Here is a 27,063-nt window from a genome sequence, read left to right on the forward strand (position 1 = left end):
AAAGGCCGTGACTTTTTTTTTAAACATGCAACAACCTTTTTTATTAGTTCCTCATACCAAACTATAGGATCTATCAGTACCTTCCACGAGACTAAGCTTTCATAATTTTGTTTGTTGGCTAGTCTTTGAAAAACGTAAACTCTTGGAGAGTCTTGTTCTTAGACGCTTTGAACAGTCAACCATTCGGGGGAGATCCCTTGTCTGCCTAGGTGCAATATCCAATTTAAGGGTTGTACTTAGGGAGTAATGATCGCTCCCTTCCAACAGCAGGACCTCAAATTTCTCAACTAATTCAAAGGCCCATAGCTGTACAAACACGTAATCAATGGGATAGGTCTGGAACGTTTTCTTTGCGGGGGTATCTGCAGGCATTCAACCATTTGGACTCACCAAACCATTTAATATGAGGAAGTCTAACAAGGCCACTTCCTTCACTGAGGCCTCGTTTGACAGAAAGCAAACATGTTGAATATAAAAAGCAGCTAGATGATCCTCATATTTTACATCCGCAACCTCAGAAAGCAGTTTATGATTAAAGTCTCCCATCAAGATGATCAGGTTGTGGGGGTACTGAATACCTATATTAATCACACCTTCTCTAAACAATTCAATATTTCCCATATAGTCGGAAGTGCTTCTTGCATACATATACATTTAAAACAATAATACATTGATTCCCCCTGCCTACGTTTGCTAATTGTATACCACAAACTAGTATCCAATTACACCTTGTTTAGATTTGCCATATGCTTGAGGCGATTTTCGAGCATACCAATGTTAGCAGTCCAACCCCCCCCTCCACCTCCACCTCCACCTCCCCCCACCCCCGAGGACTGTCCTGAAGCATTTTCTACTGCCCTTTAGATAGATCCCCAGAAAGCCATCCATCTGTGGCAGCTCTCTGCATAGCCATGATTCCTGGAAACATAAAATTGAGTATTGCTTTGTAATTTCTCTGAGCACCTTCAACCAATGTTGTTAAACCTGTGAGTATTACAGGAGAACAAGCTGATGCTGAGCAGAGAAGCTCACCCCTAGTCCACATTACTTAAGATTTCCCATTCACACACATAGTCCTCCCAGTCCAAACAATCATACATTTTGGATCGAAGGGGATGCCCCTATGTCTATACCCTTTTGGTGGGGTAGTATAACTTGAAGTCTGCCTTCACTACGCTCCTTGATGCGTCTATGGCTAACACAATCCTCCTTCGAGACACATTTTACATGGTTTGCCTCTAGGCCTCCATGACCCTTCAGAAATCCCAAACTTTGGGAAGTGGGCTGTTCTGGAGCTACATCCCTAGCTATTTTCACCCCCTGAAGTTTAAGCTCATTTTCTGCTAGGAGATGGATATCACTAACCAACCCGGAATACAGCAAGATTTTAGTGACATCCTTTCCATCTCTATTTACCAAGAACCCCACCTGTTTCACGTCGGTTGTGGAGACTGAGCATAGATTGGGGCAAGAGGAGAATATTTCAAGGAGCCGAGTTCTATGTAAAGGGTTTAACTTCTTTAGCCTTTTCCATCGCCCTTTTCCTTGGGCTGGCTAAGATAAACCCATAGGAAGTCTACCTCTCTCCCCTGGTCTGTAGGCCTAAGTGGAAGAGGGCCAGCCACCCCCTGGGCTTTGCTAGAACTTTGCACCGCTTCAGGGACAAATCTAACCTCGGGGTACAGCCTTTCTGCCCTATTTAGTTACTCCCATCTTTTACTGTCCTTACTGGCCTTCACCTTCTGGTCCCGCTGCCTCCCTTTATTTACCCTTTGCCCCTCCAGTAACCTACCAACTGGTCTCTTGCACTGGGCCCAGGCAGGGGGCATTCTTCCATTTGCTTACATATATTATTTGTACCACTGGCCCAGTGCAGGGTGGTTGGTCTACCTTTTCCCAGGGTACTATGTCTACAATCTACTATTTTCTGAGCTTCCAGCTGCATGTTGGGACTGTCTCCTAACACTATGGGTTTTCTTTTTCCCACCTCCGACCATCCTCCCCAGCTCACTTCTTTTTCCCCGTTTAACTTATGGGTTCCCGAGCCAGAGGAGTAGCTATAGGAGCTATAGCTGTCTCCACAGCAATAATTGTTACCCCTTATTTTTATTAGCATCAGGCATTTAGATATGTATACAGAGGGTTGCACCTCACCACTTTTGGCCGTGACCGTAGATCTAACCGTTTCGCCTTCCTCCCACCCCACACTTACACCCCCACACAGACCCGCTGGGTCATCCCTTTCCTCAACAGGCCTCACCAACTTGGGCATACAACCATTTATCTGTTTCAGCTCATTAGCGATAGACTGCAAATAGGCCTTATGTGATTTTAACGTATCGGTATTCAAAACCACAGCCTCAAAAATGCCCTGAAGAGTTTTTTGCAATATATACTTCAAGACCCAGGGGCCAGCAACACCTATGAGGCTGCAAGGCTTTTGCTGCGTGCAATTCAAACTGCAAGGATTGCCCACGCAGTACTAGACTAGTGCCAGTGCCTACCTAGCTGCTGTAGAGATAAACAGATGACTGCACAGCTTTCTTTCTTGACAGTAATTTCATTTTAGGTCTGGAGTTAGCCAATACCTTTTGATTATATTAAAATTATAGATATGATATATTTATTAATATGGGCTTTCAGCCAGCTCTCAACATCCATTGGTCTATTGTTGAATAATTCACATTTCTCTTCCACCCAGAGCAGCACACAGCATGGGGCAATGGGGCAGTCTTCTTCAGTCATTGGTTAATTTGACTGTGAGAGAAGGCATTCTGTACTTTGACAAGGAGCACATTGGTACACAAAGTAGTTTCCTTCAGTGCCACAGACTACTATGACAATAAGTACATTTAAAGGCCAAAAATGTATGTCTGCTTTTAGCCACTATTTGTTTTATATCAATAAGAATCAGGCAGTTTCTACAACAATGAAGTTTTACTAAAACCATTACAACACAAAACAAGCAATGACAAAGCAGCAGGCTGCTAGTCATCGCCAGATCTATTGGCTGTAACAATGTTTGCTGCTCTTACAAGAAGTCAAGGGTAGGCCTTCTCTTCTGGCTTCCCATAAAGGTTACAAGCAGATGAAATGTTCCGGGCACAAGTGGATGCATATCCACTACGTAACACTGTTTTACAAGTTCTTTTCATTTTCCCATCTTATCTGACTGTGCAAAAAGGTACTAGTCGGAGTAAGAAAAGCAAGCAAGCCCCTGAATCAGGTGCCAGCACTGCAGGTGGCTATGAATACCGAGACTGCCAAGTCTTTTATTTCACCTTACGCTTCCTTCTGCCATCATCTTACACTTTCCTCTCTCTTTGTCTCACTTTTGCTGGTTCTTTTTCATTCCTATTTTCTCACTTTGTCATTGTTTTCGCAACTTTTGCTCCCACCGTCTTTCTTCCAACGTCTGCTTTTCTCTCTCTTGATCTAGATCGAAGACTGCTGAGGAAAAATAATTTCCCTTGCCCAAAAATGAATGCAGGTGTCCACCACCAGCAACTAAGACACTGGCTGCTTCCAAACATTGGTCCATATGATGAGCAGACATTTAAAGGAACTGTGGAACGAGGGCAGACCTTAGAAAACTGGTTCTCAAGAGACTGTGTTGGCATACGGAGAGGTGGACTAACATGGAGAAGAATCCATGGGAAGTACATGACCACATCTCATCTTTACCCTCGCTGCAGTCATTATGAGAGCCCCATCAAGTCGAAGACACAAGCGTTATCAATTTTTAACTACAGCGCTCGCGTTGTGCTTATTCGTCTTGGTATAATGGAAGAGTATGAATAAGCCTCCATAGTAATATCAGACCTGAAGGGGCCTGAGAGATGCGACTGCACCTTGAGGTTGGAGAAGTGTTGCTTGTTTTTCAGCCACACCCCACTCTGATGAATAAACTCATACAGGCCTGACTTACAGTTCAGTGGTAACAGGAGATCCTCTAACATATGGAGGAAACGGTAAATCTGGAGGAGAGTTCACGAGATGAATAACCAGCAACATACGGTGTCTGTGGTGAGGAATACGCCACTGGCGAAATCGCCCACAGGTTTATTGTTTCACTCCAGGAATTGCAGAAATTTCTGTTAGCCTCAAATTCGAAATCAGACCCACAATCTAGAATACCACAAAAGTGCAATCCCCGATATCGCCCAAATTCAATTTCCAGATATCAGGTTTGATTTGCAAGTTTGTTTCTGTAGTTGGGTTATTCCTGTTTTGGGTATGAATTAATTTTGAATTTCCAGGAAAATCCCCGGCTTCCCCCCCCAACCCCAAAAACAATAACGTTCTCACTATGGGCGGGGTTAAAAAGAATTGGCTATGGAATTAAAAAAAATTCCCCAAGATGGTCTTATTCCTGGATGTGCATGAGACGAGTATGTCACTCCTAAATCTGAAGTAAGAAAAAGCTTTGAAAATCTGACTCATTGTGACTTGCACCCTGACTGAGAGTGATAGTAACAAAGAATCCTCCCCTTCCTGGAGGCAATGTTTGAATTCTGAGAGCCCAACAGCTCACTTTCACTCACAAAACGATAGTACGGTTTCTGAAATTTGGCCAGCGGGCACTTTATGGGATTCAGCATTTCCCACCAGACATTAGCTGATTTTCCATTAAAATCTAACGCTAAGTCAGTGCGCAAGCCTTTTTAGGTCTCGGCTAGCGAAGGCTGCGCTTGCGCTGTCTCGCTCGCGAGATTTAAGGTTTTAGGAGTGGGGCTTTAACCCGCCCCTTTTTTTCCCTCTTCTCCATTGGCTGGCCTCTTAAATGCTGGTCAGCCATTGGAGGAGAGCTTTGTCTCTCCAAACAAGCCCAGTCTTTTTCCGATTCGGGGGCGTGTTTTTTCACTTCTTTCGGTTTTTTGAAGCCCCGCCCCTTTCCGCCCCTTTTACACGGAGTGGGACGCGGGGTCGCCTCTTCCTTGCTGCTCGGCGTTTCAAGTCCGGCCCTTTCAGGTAAAAGCACTCACTGATTTCTGATGTCTAGCAACCAGTGACTATTAGTTTTTGGGCTTGTTCCCCTGATGGGAAACAAATGAGTGTGACGGGTGTTGCTGGACAAAGCAAACTGATAAGAAACTTGCAAGATGGCGGCCTCCGTTGCCTTTATCTGCAGAGACGATACCAGATCGGTCAGTGGTCGTCTCTCTATCTAACGTGTAGTATTATTTAGCTCGTCTTCGGTGATAGGGCAGAACCTGAAGACAGAAACCAGGTTGGTTTTGTCACGTGCACAACACAAGCTAAGCCCTGGAAATAAGGTACAGGAGTATAGTGTGTGAATATTAATTGTCATTAGGCTGGTAAACTTACTTGAGGTTAGCATTAGAAAAACAAAGCGACATCAATACATATCAATGTGATGACCACCTATATTTATTAGTAGTTAGCAACTGAAACGGTAATAGTAGTTACGTGGGACAAACTCAATATTTTACCGATTTGCTGCCTCGAGTTGGCAGCTCATACTGAGAAAAAACATTTGCGCAATGGCCGCCTTCTTTCACTGAATGGAGCCCCCGCCCCCCGCTCAGCCTGCCTGCCTGCCTCTGTAGTCCTTCTTTCCTGTTTCTGGCTCCCAGCCCTGAGGGCGGAGGGATGGGTGACAGCAGCAGAGGGCGGGGCGCGGTGACAGGCCCTCGGCCGCTGCTCCTCAGTCCTCACCCAGCTGAAGTCACTTACCCAAGTCACTGGAGGATCCTGCGGAGCACGGTGTCCGTCGCCATGGACTCTCAGAAGGTGAGGCTTCAGCACAGTCTCACACCGGGGCTGCCACAGTGTGCGCCTGAAGGGTGTGTCTAGTGTTCCTGTCTTAAGTGGTCCCCAGGATTTGAGAGATGCTGATGTTCTATTGCCCCTCTCCTGCTTCCCCCATGAGGGGTGAATGCACCGCCCTGGGCTACCAGAGTTAGGAGTCACCCCTACCTAGCCCGTTACTGTTTTTGCCACCGTCGACCAGTGTTAAAGAATGCACAATCTAACGGTTTCACTAACAGACATGCATACAATCCATTTGTATTTTGTGCAATATTTAAAAATAAAATGCACGTGATTCACACGCGTCAGAAAGAGTGAGCAGTACGGTATGCACATTTTATTTTCAATATCCCCAGGCAAGTATTATGAATTGCTTTTGAACACGTGCATGTAACACCGCTTTTACACACCAGCACCTCGGACTGAACTCAGTCCCTAGTCCTTCATCTCCTCCAGACAGAGCAGCAACTGCAGGGTGTCCCACCCCACACACATCAGGTGCAGAGCTCCTCATGCAAATTCTCCAGCTTCCCTCCCAGGCAGGTACTTCTTGTTAAGGTATAGCCTGGATCTTTTCATTAAAGTCTAGTTCTGTATGTGTGTGTGGCTCTGTGTATGTATGTGTGGCTCTGTGTGTGTGGCTTTGTGTGTGTGTGGCTCGGTGTGTGTGTGGGTGGCTCTGTGTGTGTGTGGGAGGCTCTATGTGTGTGTGTGTATGTGTGTGGCTTTGTGTGGGTGGCTTTTTTGTAGGTGGCTCTATGCGTGGGTGGCTCTCTGTGTGTGGGTAACTCTGTGTGTGTAGGTGGCTCTATTTGTGTGTGGGTTGCTCTATGTGAATAGCTCTGTGTAGGTGGCTATGTGTGGGTGGCTGTGTGTGTGTGGGTGGCTTTGTGTGTGTGGCTCTGTGTGTGGGTGCAAATGCAATAGGTCTCGCATTTGAGAGAGATTAAGCTATTGACATTGTAAATAACAATGCAGTTTCTTTAAATGTTTTAAAAACAAAAACATAAACAAAAATAATGTCATGAGCAATGCCAATAGCTCTAACTTTAACAATGCAGAGACCATTGCATTGTAAATGCTTGTTCTTCTCTGCTATGGTGCAAAAGTAGAATACGATTGTGAGCTATGAAAGTGCCAAATAACACTAAAACTCAATTAATAAGGTACATGGGAATTTGTGGATTTTTTAAATAAATTGCACTGAGCATGTAAACCACGATCTAAAACATTGCTTTGGGTTTAATAGCTAAATCAGGCATGGAGAATGATGAAAACCAGACCACAAATTGAAAGATTTCAAAGTTTATGTGTTTGCTCGGGTAAACCAGAGGCCAGTCAACATAGGGTAAATGGGAGTTTAGGAATGCTATACTTACGGTTCAGTCCAACATCATGGTATGTCAGGATGGCCGGCCGATTTCCTTTCGGGGATCCACGAATGACCACGTGTAGCATCCCATAGGGAGTCTCCACATCGTGCTCCTAATACAGGACAAGAGCAAAAGAAGGAGGCTATTTAGAGGCGTTATTTATTGTACTACTCCATTTGTTAGAGATTTAGCCTGATGTGAGGTAGTGCCCAAAAAAGGGCCCTGTCCTTCACTGACAAGCATATGCAATGCAATAGGGCTCGCATTATTAAAGTTTGAGCTATTGGTGTTGCAATATTTAGCAATGCTAATAGCTCAAACTTTAATAATGCAAGACCTATTGCATTGCAAATGCTTGTTATTTTTGTTGAAGCACTCCACGGCAGTGCATGTGTTTGAGCTGTCTCCCTCATGTGCTTCTCTCCAGTTCATGCATGCGCTCTGTGTCGCTTTCACTGGTATGCTTCTGGTCCCACCCATGCTTATGTTGCGCTCTCTCGCCTCTGTACTTCTATGCCCCCACGTTGGTCTTGTTTGTTGGCGTGCTTCTGTCCCATCACTGCATGTTGCTCTTGTTTGTCCACCTACTTGGCAGCCGCTTCATTGTGCTTATTTTTTCAAACTTTCCTTCATGCTCCACAGCATCTGCTTTGATACTGTACAGCATGAAGAAAAGATATTGGCAGAGCCAACAGATCTCCATAGGACGACCTATTGGCTTTGCCAATGCTTGTTTAAACCCCATAGTCTGCAGGTCGGATGGCGTCCTAGGTGCGGGCGCGCAGGGAACCACTAGAAATGGTGAGTGTCTGCAACAATAGCGGGGTGTTGGTCGCAACAGCATACAGTTAAAATGTATTAATGTCTAAAGTAAACAAGGCACCGACGACAGCGGGCTGGGGTTGGGAGAAGGCACGGACAACAGGAGGGGGGGCGGGGTAAACAAGGCACCAAAGCACGTCCTGCTTGCAGTTAAAACAAAGTGAAGAAAATGGTGCTCACAGTCTAAATAACACGCACCCTGTAACAAACGAAGTAAAGGGGCCAGTCGCCATGGGAGGTGACAAATGAAGAGGCGGTGGTACTAAGGAGACTAACAATCCTATTTTCGAATCAGAAGTCAGCATTCAAGACAGACTGAGAAGTCAATGACAAAAATGGGCTGAGCTTCTATTTCCTATTCCACCACATGTCTCGCAGAACAGTGCATGCGCACTGACTCAGGCTCAGCCTAAAAAACCCATGCGCGCGACATGCACGCGTTCTCACCATTGCCAAGCCCGTGCACGCTACTCCTTGACTAAATGCTGCACCTCATTTTCACCTCCGCCTGTGCGTACCACCCCGGGGGAGGGAGGGCAATCGGTGCTGTGTGAGGCCTTCGTAAAAGCCAGGTCTGGCGCTTGCTCGCCTGAGGCACGTGAGGTCGTTTAATATAAGAGACAAGCCCCTGCACGCCATGCTGCACGGCAGAGGAGCCTGCCTGCCCGAGAAGAGCTACTGGGAGGCGACCAAGGTGGGTGAGTGACGGCACTGCCGTGCCTGTGAGCGCCGCGCTACTCAGACTCAGTGCACTGAAGCAAAGCGCCTCACCAGGCTGTGAGTTTGAGAGACGCGCCACTGCTAAACACAGAACCGTGTGCAGTACCCAACTTTCTAGCGCAGTGCGAGCTTAACTTTCATGCGCAGGGTGTGACGTCACTGCCGTGCGATAAACAGAGAAGGGGCGAGGCAGTGCAGTGTCATTACTGTGTGTTTCAACACTGTTTCTATTCCCTGTGTGCCACTGTCTCACCCCGCATTAAAAAAACATGAAATTGCATGAGGCTTTCGAGGACGGAAGGGGGACAGGAGATGTGCACATCGCGTGTGTGCACGTGCGTGTTCACGGGCGCGTTCTCAACCTCCAATCGCCATGCGCGTGCCCATCTCCTGTCTCCCTTCCGAGGCAAGTTAGCAACAATAGATCTCGCTCGCGACAGCGCTTTAGCGCTGCGTCGCCAGGCGAGACCTAAAAAAGGAGGTCTCCTTCTTCTACAAAGAGTCCTTTGTTCACCGACTAAAGGCCTTCATTATTTAAGCACACTAATCTGTCACAAAAATTGAAACCTTGGATTACATAAATTATATATTTCAACAGGAGCCCTTCACCCTTAAGAGCCTCCCCAACTAGATTTCACCAGTCCACCGGCCATGTGCCCCTCAGATATTGTTATTCTCTCAAAGAGGACGAAAGACTTTATGCCCAAGATTATATCTATAATAGGCCTATATACTACTTTACCCCAAGGATGTCTGTCAGTGTTTCAACCCCCTGCCCCACCACACCCATGAAAGCAAAGATTCAAAACACACACTATAAAATTAAAATAGACAAAACCCGACTTAAAATGACTGCAAATCCAAAGCTACTGTACCTTACCATATATAGTCCTTCATACCAACATCAAAATGAAGCTCCGGACATTCCCCAGTGCTGGCCAACCTCACTTGCACTGTAACATATCCCTCAAAGCTATCACCTACAGCGATGAGCATCTACCCCGTCCAGCAGCTCTGACTCCACTTATTGACATCCCAGTAAGTCCCTCTCACAAGACATTTTAAAGTTAAAACTGGGTACTCTTTACTCCTAAAAATGGCAATCCGTATCCCGCTGGGTTAAGCTAAGCACATACTGCCCTATCACTGACCACCTATTCCTAGACTTAATAAATGTAAATGTAAATGTAAATGTATGTGTCTTGTAAAGCGCACTGCTGCCCTGAGGCGCCGTGGCGCTGTAGACCGCTGGGGAACCCGTCCTGGCTATCCCTGTGAGATGGTCCCTCCTGGGTATCTCCAAGGTGAAACCAGGCATCCCCGGCGAATGTGGGGGGCCGTTGTGGAGATGAGGCAAGCTAATGCCCAGAGTTGCCGAGTGTGTTCCTGGTTAGAGTAGGTACCGAGGCGAGAATTATCGAGTCCGTTTTGACCCTGGTCCACGACCCTGCCGCGTCGGGAATTGAACCCTGGTCCCTGGCCGATTCTCTGCTTGCGGATCTGCCGCCTCTAACCAGTGAGCCACACCTCTCCACACTTGAGCATCGAAACTGCAGATCTGTAAGAACTCAACATAGACCTCCTTAACTTGGACAATGAGAACACCAGTCTCTTTACCCAACAGGACCATTCTGTCACATTAAACACGTTAGGGCATAAGACGTCACTCTTCACACTAATACCGTACATGTGCATGACATGGGAAAGTCCTGGACCCTTCCTCTCCTGTGTACAAAAATGAGTTGGAACAGAATCTTTAAATACTCCACCATAGCCAGCTAGTCTCTCTTGCGTATGGAACAAAGATGTTTCTATTCACCCATATGCTGACAACTTCCAACTCCAAATTAGTGTTTAATGTGAAGGGCGTTTACTCTCTAAACTCCTGTCTCAGCTACACTGTCTAGTTAGCAGTCTTGTTGAAACAGAACCCCAATATTCAGGTCTCACTTGATAAAAAGGTACTAAGTGGCTTCTGCACCCCACCCTACCATTGCCTGAACAATATCACTAGGCTTCCAAGTTGACTCCCAGCGTACACTCAGGACACACAGTCAGAAAGTTACAAACTGCCTGATAACAAACAAGTCCACTTCAAAAAAGCAAATCTAACCAACCAGACATCATCTAAGTCACCAAACAAGCAGTACTCATCGTCTCTTAACTCAATGGTGCTCTATAGCCTCTCAGAATCCTTCGCTACCCTCCTCCAACTTTTGGAAATACATCCCCATGATATAGCGATCATGCCTTGGAAAGGGGCCCCTAAAATGCAGTTTTCTATTTGCAAAGGAATCCTTCGCAAACCAGGCATTTTGCTCCCAACCTCAAACAAGTCTGTTAGAATTTTGAGAAGTCCTTAACTTTCAAGTCATGAGACTTTTTACCTGCAGCGGGTCATTGATATTTAGACCTTAATTACAAGCTGGGGTTAATTCTGTCTAAACTGGACTTTACACAGGTATCAGAATTCTGAGTTGCGTTAGAAACCCACAGTTTGCCTGCCAGGTTTTGACAAGTCAAACATGGAGACATTTATTGGGGTGGAAAAAGGACTAGAAAAAATGCAAAATAGCAATTGGATCTATTGAATATCAATATTATGTGTTGTGCCTCATTTCAAGGAAAAAACTGCCCATTAAATACATCACCTGGTGTCGTATGGTTCATACTTTCTCAGTAAAACTTTTGTTGCACAACATCAACATCAAAAATGTGCAAGACTGATTCTATGCACACCATCAAGATATATTGACCTTAGTCCTGCTAGCACACAGTGCACCATCTGTACCCCTAACCTGGCAAGGTAACAGGTAGAATGTGTAAACTTAGAACATGACACCCCTGATTTTCCCAAGGAAATCGTGGAAACGGATCTAGAACCATTTAGTTCGGTAACTCATGCATACCCAAAGAGATACAAAAGAAATACACATGGTGTTTCAATATTTATTGAAGCATTATGATTCTAGTTTAAAATACTTGTGCTGCAATAATCAATTGAAGGAAACAGAATAGCGTGATCAGCATTACGAGAATGGGGAAGAAGATAAACAATTCAACCATTGTGCTGCTATAGAGAATATATGCTTGCATATAATTACAAATATATTTTGTGCTCCTACCTAACACTACCTATCCTGAGGAGTCTAAGGTGGGTGAATCTGCCAGAACACCTGTAGGGTGATCTAACTCCCCTCGTTATCTGTGTGTAAGTGCCATCAGGAAGCCTGTCTTAGCAGAGAGCTGGCCATCATCTCTCACAGGAGGTAAACAGAAATCAGCAGGGCTGGAATACCGGCATGGGGGCAACTTCAGAAGTGCCAGCAAAATGCTCCTCTGCCTCAACAAAGGAGTGATATTAATATAATAAACTGCACTCAAGCAATCATGATGGAGCCCCAGTCAGGCCGCTATTGTTGATTCTTCCATTATAGCTCAGTTGCCGAGCGCATAGTAACAAACAACAGCATTTTGGGTGGTGAACTCAGCCCTTGTACAGAATGTTCATGGACAAAGAAGTGTAAATGTAAGCAAAGCCATTTCAGAGAATATTATCCTGCACATGCACACAAGCAAATGTCAGTGATTAAGAAAAGAAGGCGACTTTAAAACGTGAGCATGTAAAATGGTGAAGTACCTACTCGGGCCTAAATGTGACCACATGACACGGGGGTAGTGGTATTAATCAGATGCAGTTAACACCTCACCCTACCTTGTCACCTCATAGTTAGGACCTTCAACTTATACTTTTTGCTTATTCTCTGTATAGTCATTAGTGTCACCCAATCTTACTATGGTGAATGCCTCTGGTATATTGTTCAGTACCCTGAAATCTTTCAAAAGGAGTGATAGGGCTGTCATTAATCATTTAGGTGTGCGTGCACCACATCACGTCATGTGATTGTGATGCCTTAGGACTCATGCTGAACCCTACTGATTAGATTCTAATAACTGAAATCGGCCTTGAGTTGCTTCTGTAGCCAGTCGAAGAGGACTTTTCAGCTGGACTGTTCTTACTGGAGCAGACCCAAGGCTGACTTAAACATGACTGGTTTCTGTTTGAGGTGGCATGGACTTAACAATGATGGCTTGAAATACATCTCTGACTAGTTTCCAGTGGCTGAGATTAATTCAAGAATTCCACTCCTATTTTCCTCAGTGCTGGATATGCCCAGACGTGCTCACTGTGCCACAGAACTTGAGCTGCCATCTGCTGTTGAGGCCTAAAGAGGCCTGATCTGTTCACCGGTTGTTTGTGTTGCTGTTCAGAGGGGATCTGACTTGACAGTTTGTGCTGGACCGTTCTTATTGGAACGAGAACAAGGCTTGTTTAAATATGGCTGTTTAATGTCCAAGGTTGCTTGGTGGGCAAAACCGATGGATTGGAATGAGGCCCTGAGTAATTACCAGTTGCTGAGATTAATTCAAGCATTCTACCCATCACTTTTCGTTTTCCACATTATGTATGTGAGCTGAGAGGGAGGATTCACACGAATCGATGGAAGAACCTGAGAGAATGAAGGATGGTACCAACAGCTGACCTGGACAGAGGTGGCGGCACACAGAGGCCTCCCGCATCAAGTGTGGTTGAACTGTCAGGGATTTTAAAGTGAGATGCCTTGGAGGGTGTGAGGGGATAAATGCACTGATCAACCCTAGGAGACACGGCTGAGATTGGCCCTTGGCTCAGAAACAGAAACAACCAGTCGAATGCTATCGTGATGTATGTGCGAAAATAATATGAATGTAATGAAATTCATTCGGTAGTTAGCGTTAAGTTTTTTATCATTCTGAAAATGAGACTGCATTTTTGTCGTTGGTCACCAAGTACACGGGTAGCAGAACACACAGTTGTCGTTTTCTATTCCGGACTGGCCTGGAGTCCCCCGGGATTTTCATTGATTTCGACAGGACATTGAAAGAAAATAAAAGTACCGTCCTCTTGAAAAACAACCGGCAATTTGCAAAAGCGCCCCACTGAAAGAACACATTCTCGGAACTGCTGTGACAGTAATGGTGGGCGGCGCGGGCAGGCAGAGATGCCTCAATTTGTCTTTTTTTCTACTGAGCAGTAATTGCCATGGAAGTGAACGGGGGAGGGGAGTAACACAACATACAGAGGGAGAACTGGCTGTATTTATGCAGGATTGTTTCCTACAGGATTGCGCGGCTCATTAAGATTCAGAGACTGAATCGGTGATCATGTGATCACAGCGAATCCGTTTTGCCGTGACCTAATATGATTCATGGGAGTCGAAATGTGCGTGTGTAGGCATTATGTCCTATACAAATTGCTACTTTACAATGATGTCCGGAGCCCCATGCAAAATAGCATTTTGCCGTTTCGGTGCTCTTCTGCAGCTAGCAATAAGGCCCTTATTCGCATTCTGAAAAGCTCTCGTGGTGTCACCGGGACAATAGTCTTCATAAAACATTGCCCCTATTCTGGCCGAAAGGAGCTTTAAAGGAGGGGTGAGCGCCAGTCATGAAGTCCGTGATTTTGGGCTCATTGATGGATATTGAGGTCCTACTGGCAGGCATCCAAAATGTGGACTTATTCGATGCCACTAGCCATGCAAACAAATAGGGTCTTGGTAGGGGAATCTGGCAGTGCAAGAAGGGCTGGTCTGACAGGTCAGTGTGTGGGCCTGTTTTTTGTTGGCTGTTTCTGGACCTGTTTTATGGTCTGGTCGGCAGGTTGTTACTGTTGATTTCTCTGGTATTACCACACACTGCCTGAAGCAAGCACACATTCATGCCATCACCAAAACCTCGCTAAATACTCATACAGTGTGTCTGTATGATTTCGAAAACTTGCCTGATTTGCTAATAGGGGCCACTTTTATTAAGGTGCCTAGTCCTACCTTCTGTCCCAGTCTGAGCCAGTGGTTGGGTTCGGTTGAAGGCAGATGCTCAACATCCATGCTTGGATAAGGGAGAAACAGTACTTGAGGGTGGCAATGTCACTGATAGGGAATACCTTTAGGTACAGTGTGGAATCATCATCGTAGTGCTGAATGGTGGTTCTATGGCTGGTGAGAGGCTTCTAAGTGCTTTCATGTAGAGACTGAAGATCGCAGGGGATCAGCTGGATCCTTGTGGGACATCGCATGTCATTGGTGCTCTGTGGCGACCTTGAGGAGCACCTGGGAACAAGCTATGGGTGATTAGAAGTATGAAAAGAATGCAGCAGCATGGTATTAACTGATACCCGTGCTCATTTAGAGGGTGTTGAGGGTTTCATGATCAAATGTACTGAGGCTGCTGATAAGTGGTTATGATGAAGAGCGCTAGGGCACTCTAGTCTGTGAAGAGGTGTTTCTGGTCCACAACTTGGATTGTGGATGTATCGGTGCTGTAACGTAGTCTGAAGCCTGAACTGTAGTCATGAGGTAGAGAGTAGGCTGCCGGTGTTCATCCGTTTTTACAGATGGTAACAGCTTTAGAACACCTCTGATGAATGTGAGGTGGTGGTTGACTTTCATAGGCTATGGCAGTAGTTCTTAACCTTTTGACTTCTGTAGACCCCACTTAATCAATACTGAACCCCAGCCACTGACTCAATATTGGAATCTTGGGACCCCCACTGAGCTGGAAGCTAGGGACCAGGGCCTAAGCATTTTTTATGATTCCTACCAGAAAATATGCAAAAAGTACAAAAACAAGAATTGATCAAACACACACATGCAGAAATACTTTATTTAATTCATATACAAATACAATGTATTTTTATTTATAATTGGAAGATTGGAGCATTTCTAAATTTAATTGAGGAAACTCAATATTTTTAGTATATTGTTTGATGCACTTGCACTGCACCCACAAATCAATATGAGGATACTAAGCAAGTTTTTTGCCTCCCATTTCAAATTCCTTCAGATATACAGAACGTATAAAAAATTCGATTTTACAATTTCACTCTTAATATACACTTTATTAATCTGTTACTATTTAATTTTCAATCCGCGGACACCAGCGGTCCCCAGACCACAGTTTATGAACCACTTGGTTAGGGGTTTATCTAGTTCTGGGGAAGTCTAGGAAGATGCTTTAAGTAAGGGATACATTGATTGCGTTGGTTGTGTTAAGAGGTATAATGGGAACTTTATCAGTGAATTATTTTGTTACAGTCGGGGACAGGATGCTGTTTTCGTAGCTGGTTGCTCAAAAATAGCAAGACTGGGAATACAGCCTTCACTTGAGAAGGTTGGTGGCCCCATATGGGTGTTTTGCATGAAAAGATGGGTGGTGCGTTGGTGGTTTCAAATGCTTGAGGTCTTTGGGTGTGTAAGCTGACAAGAGGTGCTTTTGGGTTTTGGTATGAGTTGTTTTATTTGTTTTATTAGGCCACTCCTTTATTGAGTCAAGTTCTTCTGTTGTTTAAGGGTAAAACGTCTGCCATGAGTTTTTGTGTGCACCAGCGGCGGAAGCTTTAGCTTTTAATGTTCATGTTCTTAGTGGAGTGAGGGTGTAAATGGGTGTTTTGATTGTGTTGTTCAGGGCAACAAAGTGTGTGTGGCTCCTGGATTGCATGGCACATGAAAGAGGTGGCTACACCCAGAGGTATGCTGAGTAAGTCCTGTTTGAGCTGTTGGGCACCTGAGATTGACATGCCATGAGAGATGCCTTTGGTGAAGCTCTAAAAAACAAAACAATACTCAGCGCTAGCAGACAAGACTAGGTTTTTAGGTCGAGCCTGGGCAGTGCATCCGCTGCTCTGCGAGGGATTCTGTATTCAGGTAGGGACTTGAAGCTCCGCCCACTCTCCACCCATATATTTTATTGGCTTTTGTCACTGTCCACTGTAAACTGTGGCTGTTCATTGGTCAATAGGCTTAGTCTAATTTTCTAACCTCCCATGGCGACACCCCCTGTTACTCAGTAGGCTTTAATTACAGCACTATTTCCTGCCTGATGCTCTCTCCTAACGCTTTAAAAAAAAAATCTATAGCATGGGCGCTGAATGCATCTGTTTAAAAAACAACACATAAATAAAAGGCGTTGCCATTTACAACACCAATAGCTCAATAATCTCGTAAATGCGAGACCTATTGCATTTCAATGCTTGTTCTCTAAAGCCATCACATAATAAATTCCTGCTGGGTTTTCAGGGCAACTTGAATGCTTATGTAGAAGAACAATTTAACAAGAATACATTTCAACAAAGAATACATATATATTTTGTCCATTAGCCAAACCTGAATGTATTTCACTATTGGTGGGCCAACAAACGCAACTCTAGGATGTGCCAAAGCTCTGGCTGAGGTCACCAGGGCACCATCTTGCCCTATAAAGCCAGCTCTAACCATTCTCACTCATTTCCCACATGAATAATGTGTGCAGACATAAAGCGTTCACTTCTGAGATGTCATTTTATATTTATTAGTCATGGATTGCTAAACTATATTATAATATTCACACTGGTCTAAGGGACTGCTCAATTACCGTAAGACTGTGTGTGCGAGCTTGGCGTTGCGGGGCTTCCAGTGTGTTTGCAAGGTATGGTGCCTACGTATGAATCTACAATTTGTTGACTTGAAGTTGCCAACTGATTACAAAAATCCTGCTGTAATATTGACTGCGTACTAAGCAACTCTGTGAATAACATGCCAGACTGCTCACACTGGTTGAAATTTTATCTTGCTGTTTAAACATTCTCCAAAATAAGAAGAGAGGAATTAAATCAGAAGTCCTCTCTAGAACAGGATTCCGCCTGGAACACCTGCTATGATCCTGAGTGCCGGACAGGCTGTGACTGGTTCGCTGTACATACTGAAAAGGAACTGTGGGTGTTCTGTGAGATTACTGCATGTAGGTTTCTTTCTTGTGTTATTTTGCAAAACAATACAATATATTTATTAAAAAAATTGCGGGTGGGTAATCTAAATGAATTTTATTTGTGCCTCCCAGCTACACAATTACACGGAATACCTGATTAGTCAACATGTTTCAGCCCTTAACATATTGCCTGTTACAGGTTGTGCATTTGTCTACTTAATCAAAGATCTTACTAGTGTGTTTTAGATATGTGCCGAATAAGAATGGGGAAAATGCTAGTGAATTCCAAATGCACAATTGACCGATTTCTGGATTGCATTATTATTTTTTGGTTTCAGCTATTTCCATTTAGCCAATAGACTTTGACGCTTTTTTTCTACAGGACAGTTATAATACCATGTCCAAAACACAATGTGCTGCACCCAAACCCATTAGAAACCATTTGAAACTGGTGAACTCTTTAGGAAGGCTGTATGTGACAGTACAAGACGTTCTTCAGTCACTGGCTGTATGTCCAGATGCTTGAATCTGTTGCTTTTCGGAATTGCTGTGTTCCCAGTGGAAACGGCTCATATTCTCATTTAAATATTATGTGCCCCCAAGAGCAAAGTGTCAACTAATAATATGTTCGGTGCCAGCCGGATATTCCAAACAGTGCAAAGACGGGCTACTGGTGCCAGAGGGTAGAGAAAACACTAATGTCTGCTGTCATGTCGCGCAAACGCGTTGTGGCCTTGTTGCAAAACAACCAACACATGCATCGACTTATTGGTTGTAAAAAAAGGCGGTTTACAAAGATTCTGACATGTCTTTTGCTTAATTTTGTCTCCTAAAACGGTTACCAAACCATCCAGTTTGTGAGCATGGCTCCAATTTGAGCAACTCAGGCGATTTAGCAACACCCTCATATGTTGCTGTGTTTAAAGAATTGATAGCAAAACATTAACACACCCAATGTTTAATGAAATCTCTTCATTACTGCTCAAAATAAAATTAATAACGAATAGAATAGCAGTTGTGATTTTGATGGATATTACTTTAGGCCCATATTTACTTGAAGCTTTATTTCAAACAATCTGAATGAAGTTGATCTTGAACAAGCACTTCGTGGCACTACGATGACGCCAATCACATTTAGACGAAGTGCCAGGGAATCACTTGAACTGCTTTTATCAAAAGATGGTTTAAAAAGCATAGAAGCAAGGCGTACTTAGAAAAAAAGCGTCAAAGTCTATTGGCTAAATGGAAATAGCTGAAACCAAAAAATAATAATGCAATCCAGAAATCGGTCAATTGTGCATTTGGAATTCACTAGCATTTTCCCCATTCTTATTCGGCACATATCTAAAACACACTAGTAAGATCTTTGATTAAGTAGACAAATGACAACTTTCGCTTGAACTAAAATGATAATTGCTAAATTAAGCTTTACGAATATTTTAGGATTTCAACCAAAAAAAATGAATGTTCATGAGTAAACAATTGGATCATACATAATTATAGATACTGCAGAACATACACAGCATTCCCGAAAATAAATATACATGTGACTTCTCTATGATGTACATAGATACAATTATGAACATGATATTTCATTGTCAGGAATTACATTTTCTGTGCTATAAGTAAATTAAAGCCTGTTTTCAATATGTTGTAAGACACAATGATGTCTCAATGTTACAATAATTCAGAATTTAAGGGATCATATCCGCAACTCACCTCAACGTTTTTACATTTGTAACAGTGGCGTGTGGTGACACTCAATAGTGGAGCGGTGTTTGAAAGCAAAGGGAATTTTAACCCAGTGACAGGTACTGTGATAAACCAAAAATGCTTTTAGGCTCAATGCCAAAGTTCTCAATCATGGCTGATTAACAGTGTTTTGTTTATAATGGGCATGATTAAGAGCTCTAGAGTTAAGACTGAAGGCAATGCGAGTTTCCCACTGTGCCTGTCAGTGGGTCAAAAAGGATATAATAAAGAGATACAATGTTGACTTACCCACATGTCCTTATCATTCTCTTCTGCTGTCGGAGTGCGAGTCCCAGAACCTCAGCCAACTTCCCTCTACCAATCCAGACACTGCTTTCATGATGCTGATAATGTTAAGCAGCATGAGAGAAGCGCCAGGATTGGTTGGATGGAGCTGCCTTGACGCTCTTTCAGACACTGTGGGCCTGTGCCTGATCTCCATCCAGATAAGAGAGCTCGGGTTGGACAGGTTTAAAGTGCGCATGTCAGGGTGGCCGTTGCAAGACAGTCGGCCAAAATGACATGCGCGCTCTAAATTGGAGTGAGCACCACTCCTCCACTGCTGACAGTCCGTAGCAGTAGCCCCGCCATCAAGCACTGCTCTGGCTGGGAAAAGTGAAAAACAAAATGGTAATAAATTCACTTTATTACTATTTTATTTTTTACCTTTGCTGCACTTGATGCGGGGGGGGGGGGGGGTGACGTGCCTCTGCCTAAATGGAGGAACCGCCTCTGATTTTTAATAACTTGTGCAATAGTTTGTGAAATTGAATACTGTTCAGTTTATTTGTCTTTTGTATAAACCATGAATAAACACTAATTTAATACTATTAATCTCCTGGAGAGGTTTAAAGACTTCAAACCTGTTCAACCATTTCCCTTTCTCATGGATAATAAATACCAGTGTAGAAATGAGTAGATTGGCCTTCCTTTTCAATGACAATTTTCTCAAAAGGTTTATCTCCTATAGGAATGAAGGACGTTTGAGAGACAATATCTCAATGACTGAGTTTTCTCTTTAGAATGATCTCAACTTTAGGGGAAAGGAGAACTCTGCCTTCAGACCATTTTAATATGTGATCATTTTATGAGGCAATCAAAAATTAACAGCCGGACAGGATCTCTGATTCAAACACATTCAATCCTAAGGTTCATACCACAATTCCATAGTCAGACTGGTAGAGGGTCTCCGAACCATCCACACCTTGGTAGGCACGAGTATAATGAAATTGTATGGTGAAAAGACAGAGGTCTGGATGACTGGAGGGGACCAGTCACCCTAGACAAGTTGGACCTGGGCGACTCTGCGTGCCTCAGTTCCCAAGGTGAAAACCCTGGATGTCTTGTTTGTTCATGAACTCTCCTTTGCCATTCATGTGCACAAAGGCTGGGCATGATGCCTCTTGGATGCATCTGCTGCCCATGATTCTCTCATTTCCCTTAGCTGATGCTATTCTAGGGTCATTGCTAATAATATTCCCTTGCAGTTAAACTTTGGGAAAAACCTAAATTTGTGGCATCATGAGTCAGTGATAGCTAAACTGTAGAGAACCCAAAACATGGCCATGAGACTGCCCTGGGAGCTACAAATGTTTGATCATGTTTCCAGGGCGCATTTGTTTTATGCTGGCTTCCGCTAAAGCAGTACATTTCTTTAAGTCCTCAGGTACTGTCTATCTGGCCCAGTGTAAACGAGGACCCAGATTTCTATCCAGCCTATTGACACCCTGTCCCATAAGACCAACAAGACTAGTGCACCTGTTGGTTCTCGCTAAGTGTAACTACTGAGGTAGCAGACGTTTTGATACCTTTACTCAAAACAGTTAAACAACCTCCTCAATCGCCTACGATCTGTGACTACTCAGTGTTTCGTTAGTTCAAGAGACGCACCTCCATTATTAGTACTGCCTTTATGTACTGTTTTTACTTCTGTTAGCTTTTTTTGATTGTGTTCTTGTGCTTTAGGATTCTTGACACCAAGATGCACCAGGGTGTATGTGCCTCACTCCATAAATAAAAAAATGAATTATCAATGGGCCAAACAGGTTGGCAATTATTAAACAAAGTTACAATGATAATATTAATGTTAGAAATTGGTTTTTTGGTAGGCTAGGGCATGTGCCAAACCCAGGCAGAAACTACCACTCTTGTCAGGATAAAGGAGTTACACTCCTAAAATAACCCTTGCTCACCCCCGAGGTAGCTTGGCATGAGCAGTCAGGCTTATCTTAGAGGCAGTGTGTAAAGAATTTGTACCTAACCAACAGTAATACAGTGTAAGCACTACAAAAGGACACCACACCAGTTTAGAAAAATATCTAATATTTTTAAATACTTAAGACAAGACCAAAAACGGTAACAAATATCCACAATACAGTACTTAAAAATCTTCGGTTATCAAAATATGCTTGAAAAACAGTTCCTTGATGTCAATAGCTCCGTCCGGGGCTATCACGGCGTCATGAGCAAACAGATCCAAACAGTTCTGGCTACGGTGTTGAGAAGACCCGCAAACAGTACCTTTTAGAAATGAAGGGCGTCTGCGACCTCTCGTTGAGGTTCCGAAAGCACGGCGTCCGCAGGCGTCGGTTCCGGAGGTCAGTCCAGGAGTCGTCGGGGCCCTCGAAGTCACACGCGTTGCAGATCGATCTCCTCTCTGTTGGAGTCAGGAGCACTGGCGTCGGGAGGCGTTGGGTGCTGCGGTGCGAAGGGCAGCAGTGTGGTGTGCGGTGCCCTCAGGTCGCGGTGCGAGCAGCGGCTCGGTGGCGGCGTCAGATGGTGTCGTTGTTGAGACCAGGGTTGCAGTGCGAGGTGAATGCGGTGCTTGTTGCAGTGCTGGCCGGTCGCTGTGCAAGCAGCGTCGTCGTGGTTGCTGAAGCGCTGTTGTCGGCTGACGAACTGCAGTCGATGGCGCTGGCGTCGGTAGGCCAAGGGTGCGATGCGAGATGAGAGCGGTTCATCGCGTAACTTTACAAGCGGTGCCCTCGAACCACGGTGCAAGCAGCGGCATCGATTTTGGAGTGGAGCGGCGTCGTCGGGGATATCAAGGCGTCGTCGTGAAGTGAGGCGGTGCGGAGTGCGGTGCCCACAGGTCACGGTGCGAGCAGCGGCTCGGTGGCGTCATCAGCAGGCGGCGTCGGTGAGACCAGGGTCATGATGATGTTTTGTGGCGGTGCCCTCTGCGGTGCCTTCAGGACACGGAGTCGGCAGCGGCGTTGTAGATATCGTCGGGTTGCTTTTCTCTGTTGCAGCACAAAACACACAGTCCCCAGTGCTGAGGGCAGAAGATCTTGAAGTCTTTGCTGTTCCTGAGACTTCTTGAAAAGGGGGCATGCTCTACCTCAAGCCCTTGGAGAAACTCACAAAGTAGATTGCAGAAAGTTCAGTCCTTTCACTACCCAAGACAGAAGCAGCCACTGCAGGCCAACACAGCAAAGCACACAGCAAAGTGGTAGTTCCTCCTCACAGCTTCTCCGGCTCTTCTTCTTGGCAGTCTTCTTGGTCCAAAAGAGTAGCTGTGATACTAATTGGGGAGAGGAGTTGGCCTAACGGCTAGGGCGTTCGACCTCGAATCTGGGGAACTGGGTTTGAGTCTCAGCAATGACGCTGAACATCCTGTGATTCTGGGCAAATCACGTAATCTCCCCGTGCCTAACAAAAATGAATGTGTCCTCATGTAATGCAACTGGTGCTATGTAAAGCGCTATGATGCCGAATCGGGACAAGTTCGTGCTATATAAAATTCTGTAAAAAAAATATCTATATATATGTTCAAAATATGGAATAAGTAAACAGCATTAGTGAAAACAGGATTTGAGTGAAAATTTTAAAATAGATTGAAACTCAACACTATGGGTCCGTTTTAGATTTTGGCGAAGAGGGTACACAGTTGCAATTGCGGCAGAGTATGCTCTCAGCCAAACTCTAGGTCTGACTTCCCAATTTATGGCTCGGCAGACCAACAATATGTTGCCGACAGAGCCTACTTTGGCTCCGTTGCCGGCATACTCCCTTACAGCCTGAAGGAGTACAGGTCATCTGAGGTAAGCCATCTGACTGTAAGACCAATTAAGAGTGGGTGGCTAGATGGTTTGTTGTACTGCTGTCCGTCACCACCAGGTAAAACCTAGTTGTGTAAAACATTTTTACAAATGTCCATTAGTTTTCCATTTCCTCAAAACAAACTCCAGCTTTTGGAGTTTGTTTTATTGAAAAAGATAAAACTTTCAAAAGTTTGATGTAAGACCCCATATGTAATGATGGATGCAGACCAACATTTTCAATGGCTGAGCAGTTCATACAAATCCATAGAGTTCACCCCCAGGTCAGTGTTTTACTCTCAATCTCACGGGCAGAGTAAAGAATGCAAAGTCCTCCACCACTCTGACTGCCTTTACTCCGTCCACAAAATTCTATATCCTGTCCTATGTTGCATGCTCTGCTGGAGCGGAAGAAAAGGGTTTTAACTGTTGGGCCCTGGTAATCTGCCTTCACAGCAGTGTAACTATTGTTGCTGCAGTAGGTGGGGTGATGCCAGGGGTTACATGTGTGCATAGCTGCCAAGGTTTCAGATTGCTACGTGTGACATTGTCATATTTTCAGTGTAATTATGAGTGACATTGCCACAAATAGGAGTGACACCTTTCACAAGCAAAATCAAGGAATGAAGACAAGGGAAACACAAATATCATAAATAACACCTATCTGAGCAATGAGAAACGCTTAAGTTAGCTGCTGCAAAGCACCACAAATAGAAGGGCAATAACGCAGTGCCCTTTACGACTAGGCTGCCCTAACAAGATCATGTGCGAGGCCCCAACAAACTCTTACCCAAAGCAAGAGGTCCACGGCCCAGTTGGCGCGCCGCTACGTTCCCAGCACCGGTGTAGCCAGAGGCCCAGGTGAGTTGCCTTAATGAGCCAACACAGAGAGTCGACTTACAGCCGCCGCCTCAGAGAGCCCCGGTCCGGGCATTCATTCCGGGGACAAGGCTGCGAGGTGCTCACACACTCACACACACAGTGCGGCAGCTGAGTGAGCCAACGTCATATGATTTAAAGTGCGTTACAGCGAGCTGCGCTACATAACGCAAATTTTACCTGCACTAGTCTGTAAGAAAACAAACTTACACTACATGAGGGGAACGGCAGACGGGAAATGCGGTTTAATACGGGCTGCCCGCCTCCACATAGTGATTCCTCCAGGCCACAGCGGTCTACTAGACTCCCTCAGCCCCACTGCATTCAAGGCTCAGCTGCAGTACTGTAGCGTGTGCCTGAGTGTCAGCTGCGGTCGCGTTGATTCAATTACCGCACGGCCGTGAGAGTCGCAATTGCCCAGCCAGGCTTCCACAGTTCCAAACTCCGCTTCAGCCAGCCCCCGAAGCCTGCCTGAAGCAGCGTTCTCGTAACAGCGCCTCTCCAGCCACTAGTTTTACAGTCCGCATAGCAGTGATACGGCTTGACAGCCAAGGCAGAAGCTATGCCTACAATGCGTGACTTTGCATTTCAGTACGGTGATGCGGATCACCACACTGAAATGCGTTAGTCTAACGCCCGTTGCGTGATACTTGGCAGGACTGTGCGTGAGGATCCCACTGCGCCTCAATTGCAACTACCTTTCACTAGACAACCAAGCAATAGAAGCATTTCCTTGTTTGCATTGGTGCTCACTGCACACTGCAGTACAAAAGGGGGTGATGATGGACGGAGCATCAGAACCAATCAAACACTCACACCCAGTCAACAGATCTGGGTTTGATCCATCACCGTTCTTTAGCCCACTCTGCCACCCCAGTTCAGACATGGCCATATGCAAATCAGTCTGACCCTGTGCCTCATGGGAACAGTCCAGCAGTGGCAAAGTGAGCAAGGGACTCACGTCTGAGCTTACCCTGCCAACTTATGGCGAACAAAGCAGTACAAAAGGGGGTGGTTTTTGCACTGCACACTGCAGCACCTCAGTGTCAGTGTACTGGTGCCCAATTGGTGGCCTGCCTTAGGCAGTGCCGGTCTCAGATAAGCAGTGACTACTGGAAAGGAGAATTATGTTAAACTACAGACTATTAAGATTTTATGGATTGCATCTATTGTGTAGACGCATCAGAGCTACGGATAGTCTTTTAAGTTATGCCAAAGCAATTGAAATGGATTTGTGCTGGTAATTGACTTTGCAAACGCATTATAGTAAATTAAAGTGCCCCATTTATTTCAAGGTTAACATAATAGAGCTCTGAAACATGGCTTTCAGGTTTGCTATGCTATTGTGGTGCTTCCAGTAGAAATTAGATTTGAGCCGGTTTATTGTCAGGTGGATTAACAACGGAAAGAAGTGTGAGCACAGGAGAAACATACAAGCACGTTTCCTCACACCCTCTTTTCTGAAATAAAAAATCACAAACTGGCCAGGATAAACAGCCCGTTTTCATATATGTCACACATTTACAGATTTATGCTTGCATTTGAAGTAAATTTCGGAGTTTTGTGGAATACAGAGAACATTCCAGAATTATTTTTGGGAAACTGAGACAGACGGGGTTTTGCAAGGGTAGTTATGCAATTCCTCTGTAAAATAGAAGTTTGCAGAGTATATTTACGCAAGCACAAATACCTCACATTAGTACAATTGCACCATAAAACTTTTAAAAACGGTATTGTTTTTAGAAGTTTAAAACTTTTTTTTCCCACAAGGATTTTTTTGCAACAGAAAACCCCATTCCAGGACTAGAACACCGACTCCCTACCCACAGGAAATGATTTACTCATGTTCAAGTAAATGTGAGAAAATCTTTTTCCACAGTGAATGCAAACATGGATCCGCATTTTAAAAAACTGCCAATAATGCAATTTCGACAGAACTGCGCAAATGGCTTTATGAATTGGACTCTTCTCTATTTTCTCTATTAATATATATATATAACACAGGAAACAACAATGCCTCTACAATTATATTTGAGTCTGTTTTCAAAGAAAAGGCATTTATTATTAGCTTAATAACTTTGCCATTTATCGTTGGATCCTCCTTTTGTTAGAATAGTTCCTGCTGAATTCAAAGCCTTTCCTGAATAATAGGCTGAGGTAAATGAGCAACAAGATATTAATGCAAGCATGAAACCAGATGGTTAAAAATATGAGGGCAGGTATGGCTTTTCAGTCAATTGAAGCATAATATATTTTTTAAGGGGCAAAAATCAGTTAAAGAGAAAGCGATAATTGCAGAAGAACATCATCCTCCCAGTCTAAGCTGATTAAAAGCACCCATATTTTAAAACAGCAACATTTTGGTAGGCAAATGTATATATTTATTCACTGACAAAACCAAAGATTAAAGTGAAATTATAGTTCGATGAATATGTCACTGACAACATTAATGTTTTGAAATAAAACAAAACACAGAAATTCACCAGTTATAGTTAGCTGAGCTGACAACAACTTGCGCACCTCCATGCACTTTTTATGACCTCATATATTACATCACTCATGACGTTCTATGACATCGTTTATTACATCACTGATGACATCTCAAATTACATCATTGACATCACTCATGACATCACTCATAACATCATCCAATTAGTGTTAGTACACAGCCCCCCTTCACAAACCTTCTTGGGCCCCCAGGGCCCCCATCTCCAGGGCCTTTTGTTAATAAAGGGGGGCTATGTTGCCTCCTTCCTGAGCCTTATTAGGCCCTGGGGACCTCATCTTCCATGGCCTTAACTATATTAAAGGGGAGGGGGACACATGCCCCTCCGCCCAAACCTCATTAGACCCTGGAGACCCCATTACCCAGTGCCTTTTTTTGTAAAGGGGAGGAGAGCTGAGTGGTCCCCCTCCTCTAGCTT

The 27,063-nt window shown here is 44.5% G+C and overlaps 1 protein-coding gene across 8 annotated transcripts in view; it reads right to left on the reverse strand.

The window, feature by feature from the left end:
- Positions 1-27,063, reverse strand: part of NDRG4 (NDRG family member 4) — an 885,840-nt gene that overhangs the window by 217,271 nt on the left and 641,506 nt on the right. For all 8 annotated transcript variants that reach the window (XM_085637547.1, XM_085637545.1, XM_085637548.1 and 5 more), the window contains one exon: positions 7,152-7,257. In XM_085637547.1, coding sequence (XP_085493673.1) covers positions 7,152-7,257 — 106 coding nt within the window. The remainder of the gene's footprint in view (positions 1-7,151; positions 7,258-27,063) is intronic.

This window comes from Triturus cristatus, chromosome 12 (genome assembly GCF_964204655.1).
Source record: "Triturus cristatus chromosome 12, aTriCri1.1, whole genome shotgun sequence".
Taxonomy (NCBI): domain Eukaryota; kingdom Metazoa; phylum Chordata; class Amphibia; order Caudata; family Salamandridae; genus Triturus; species Triturus cristatus.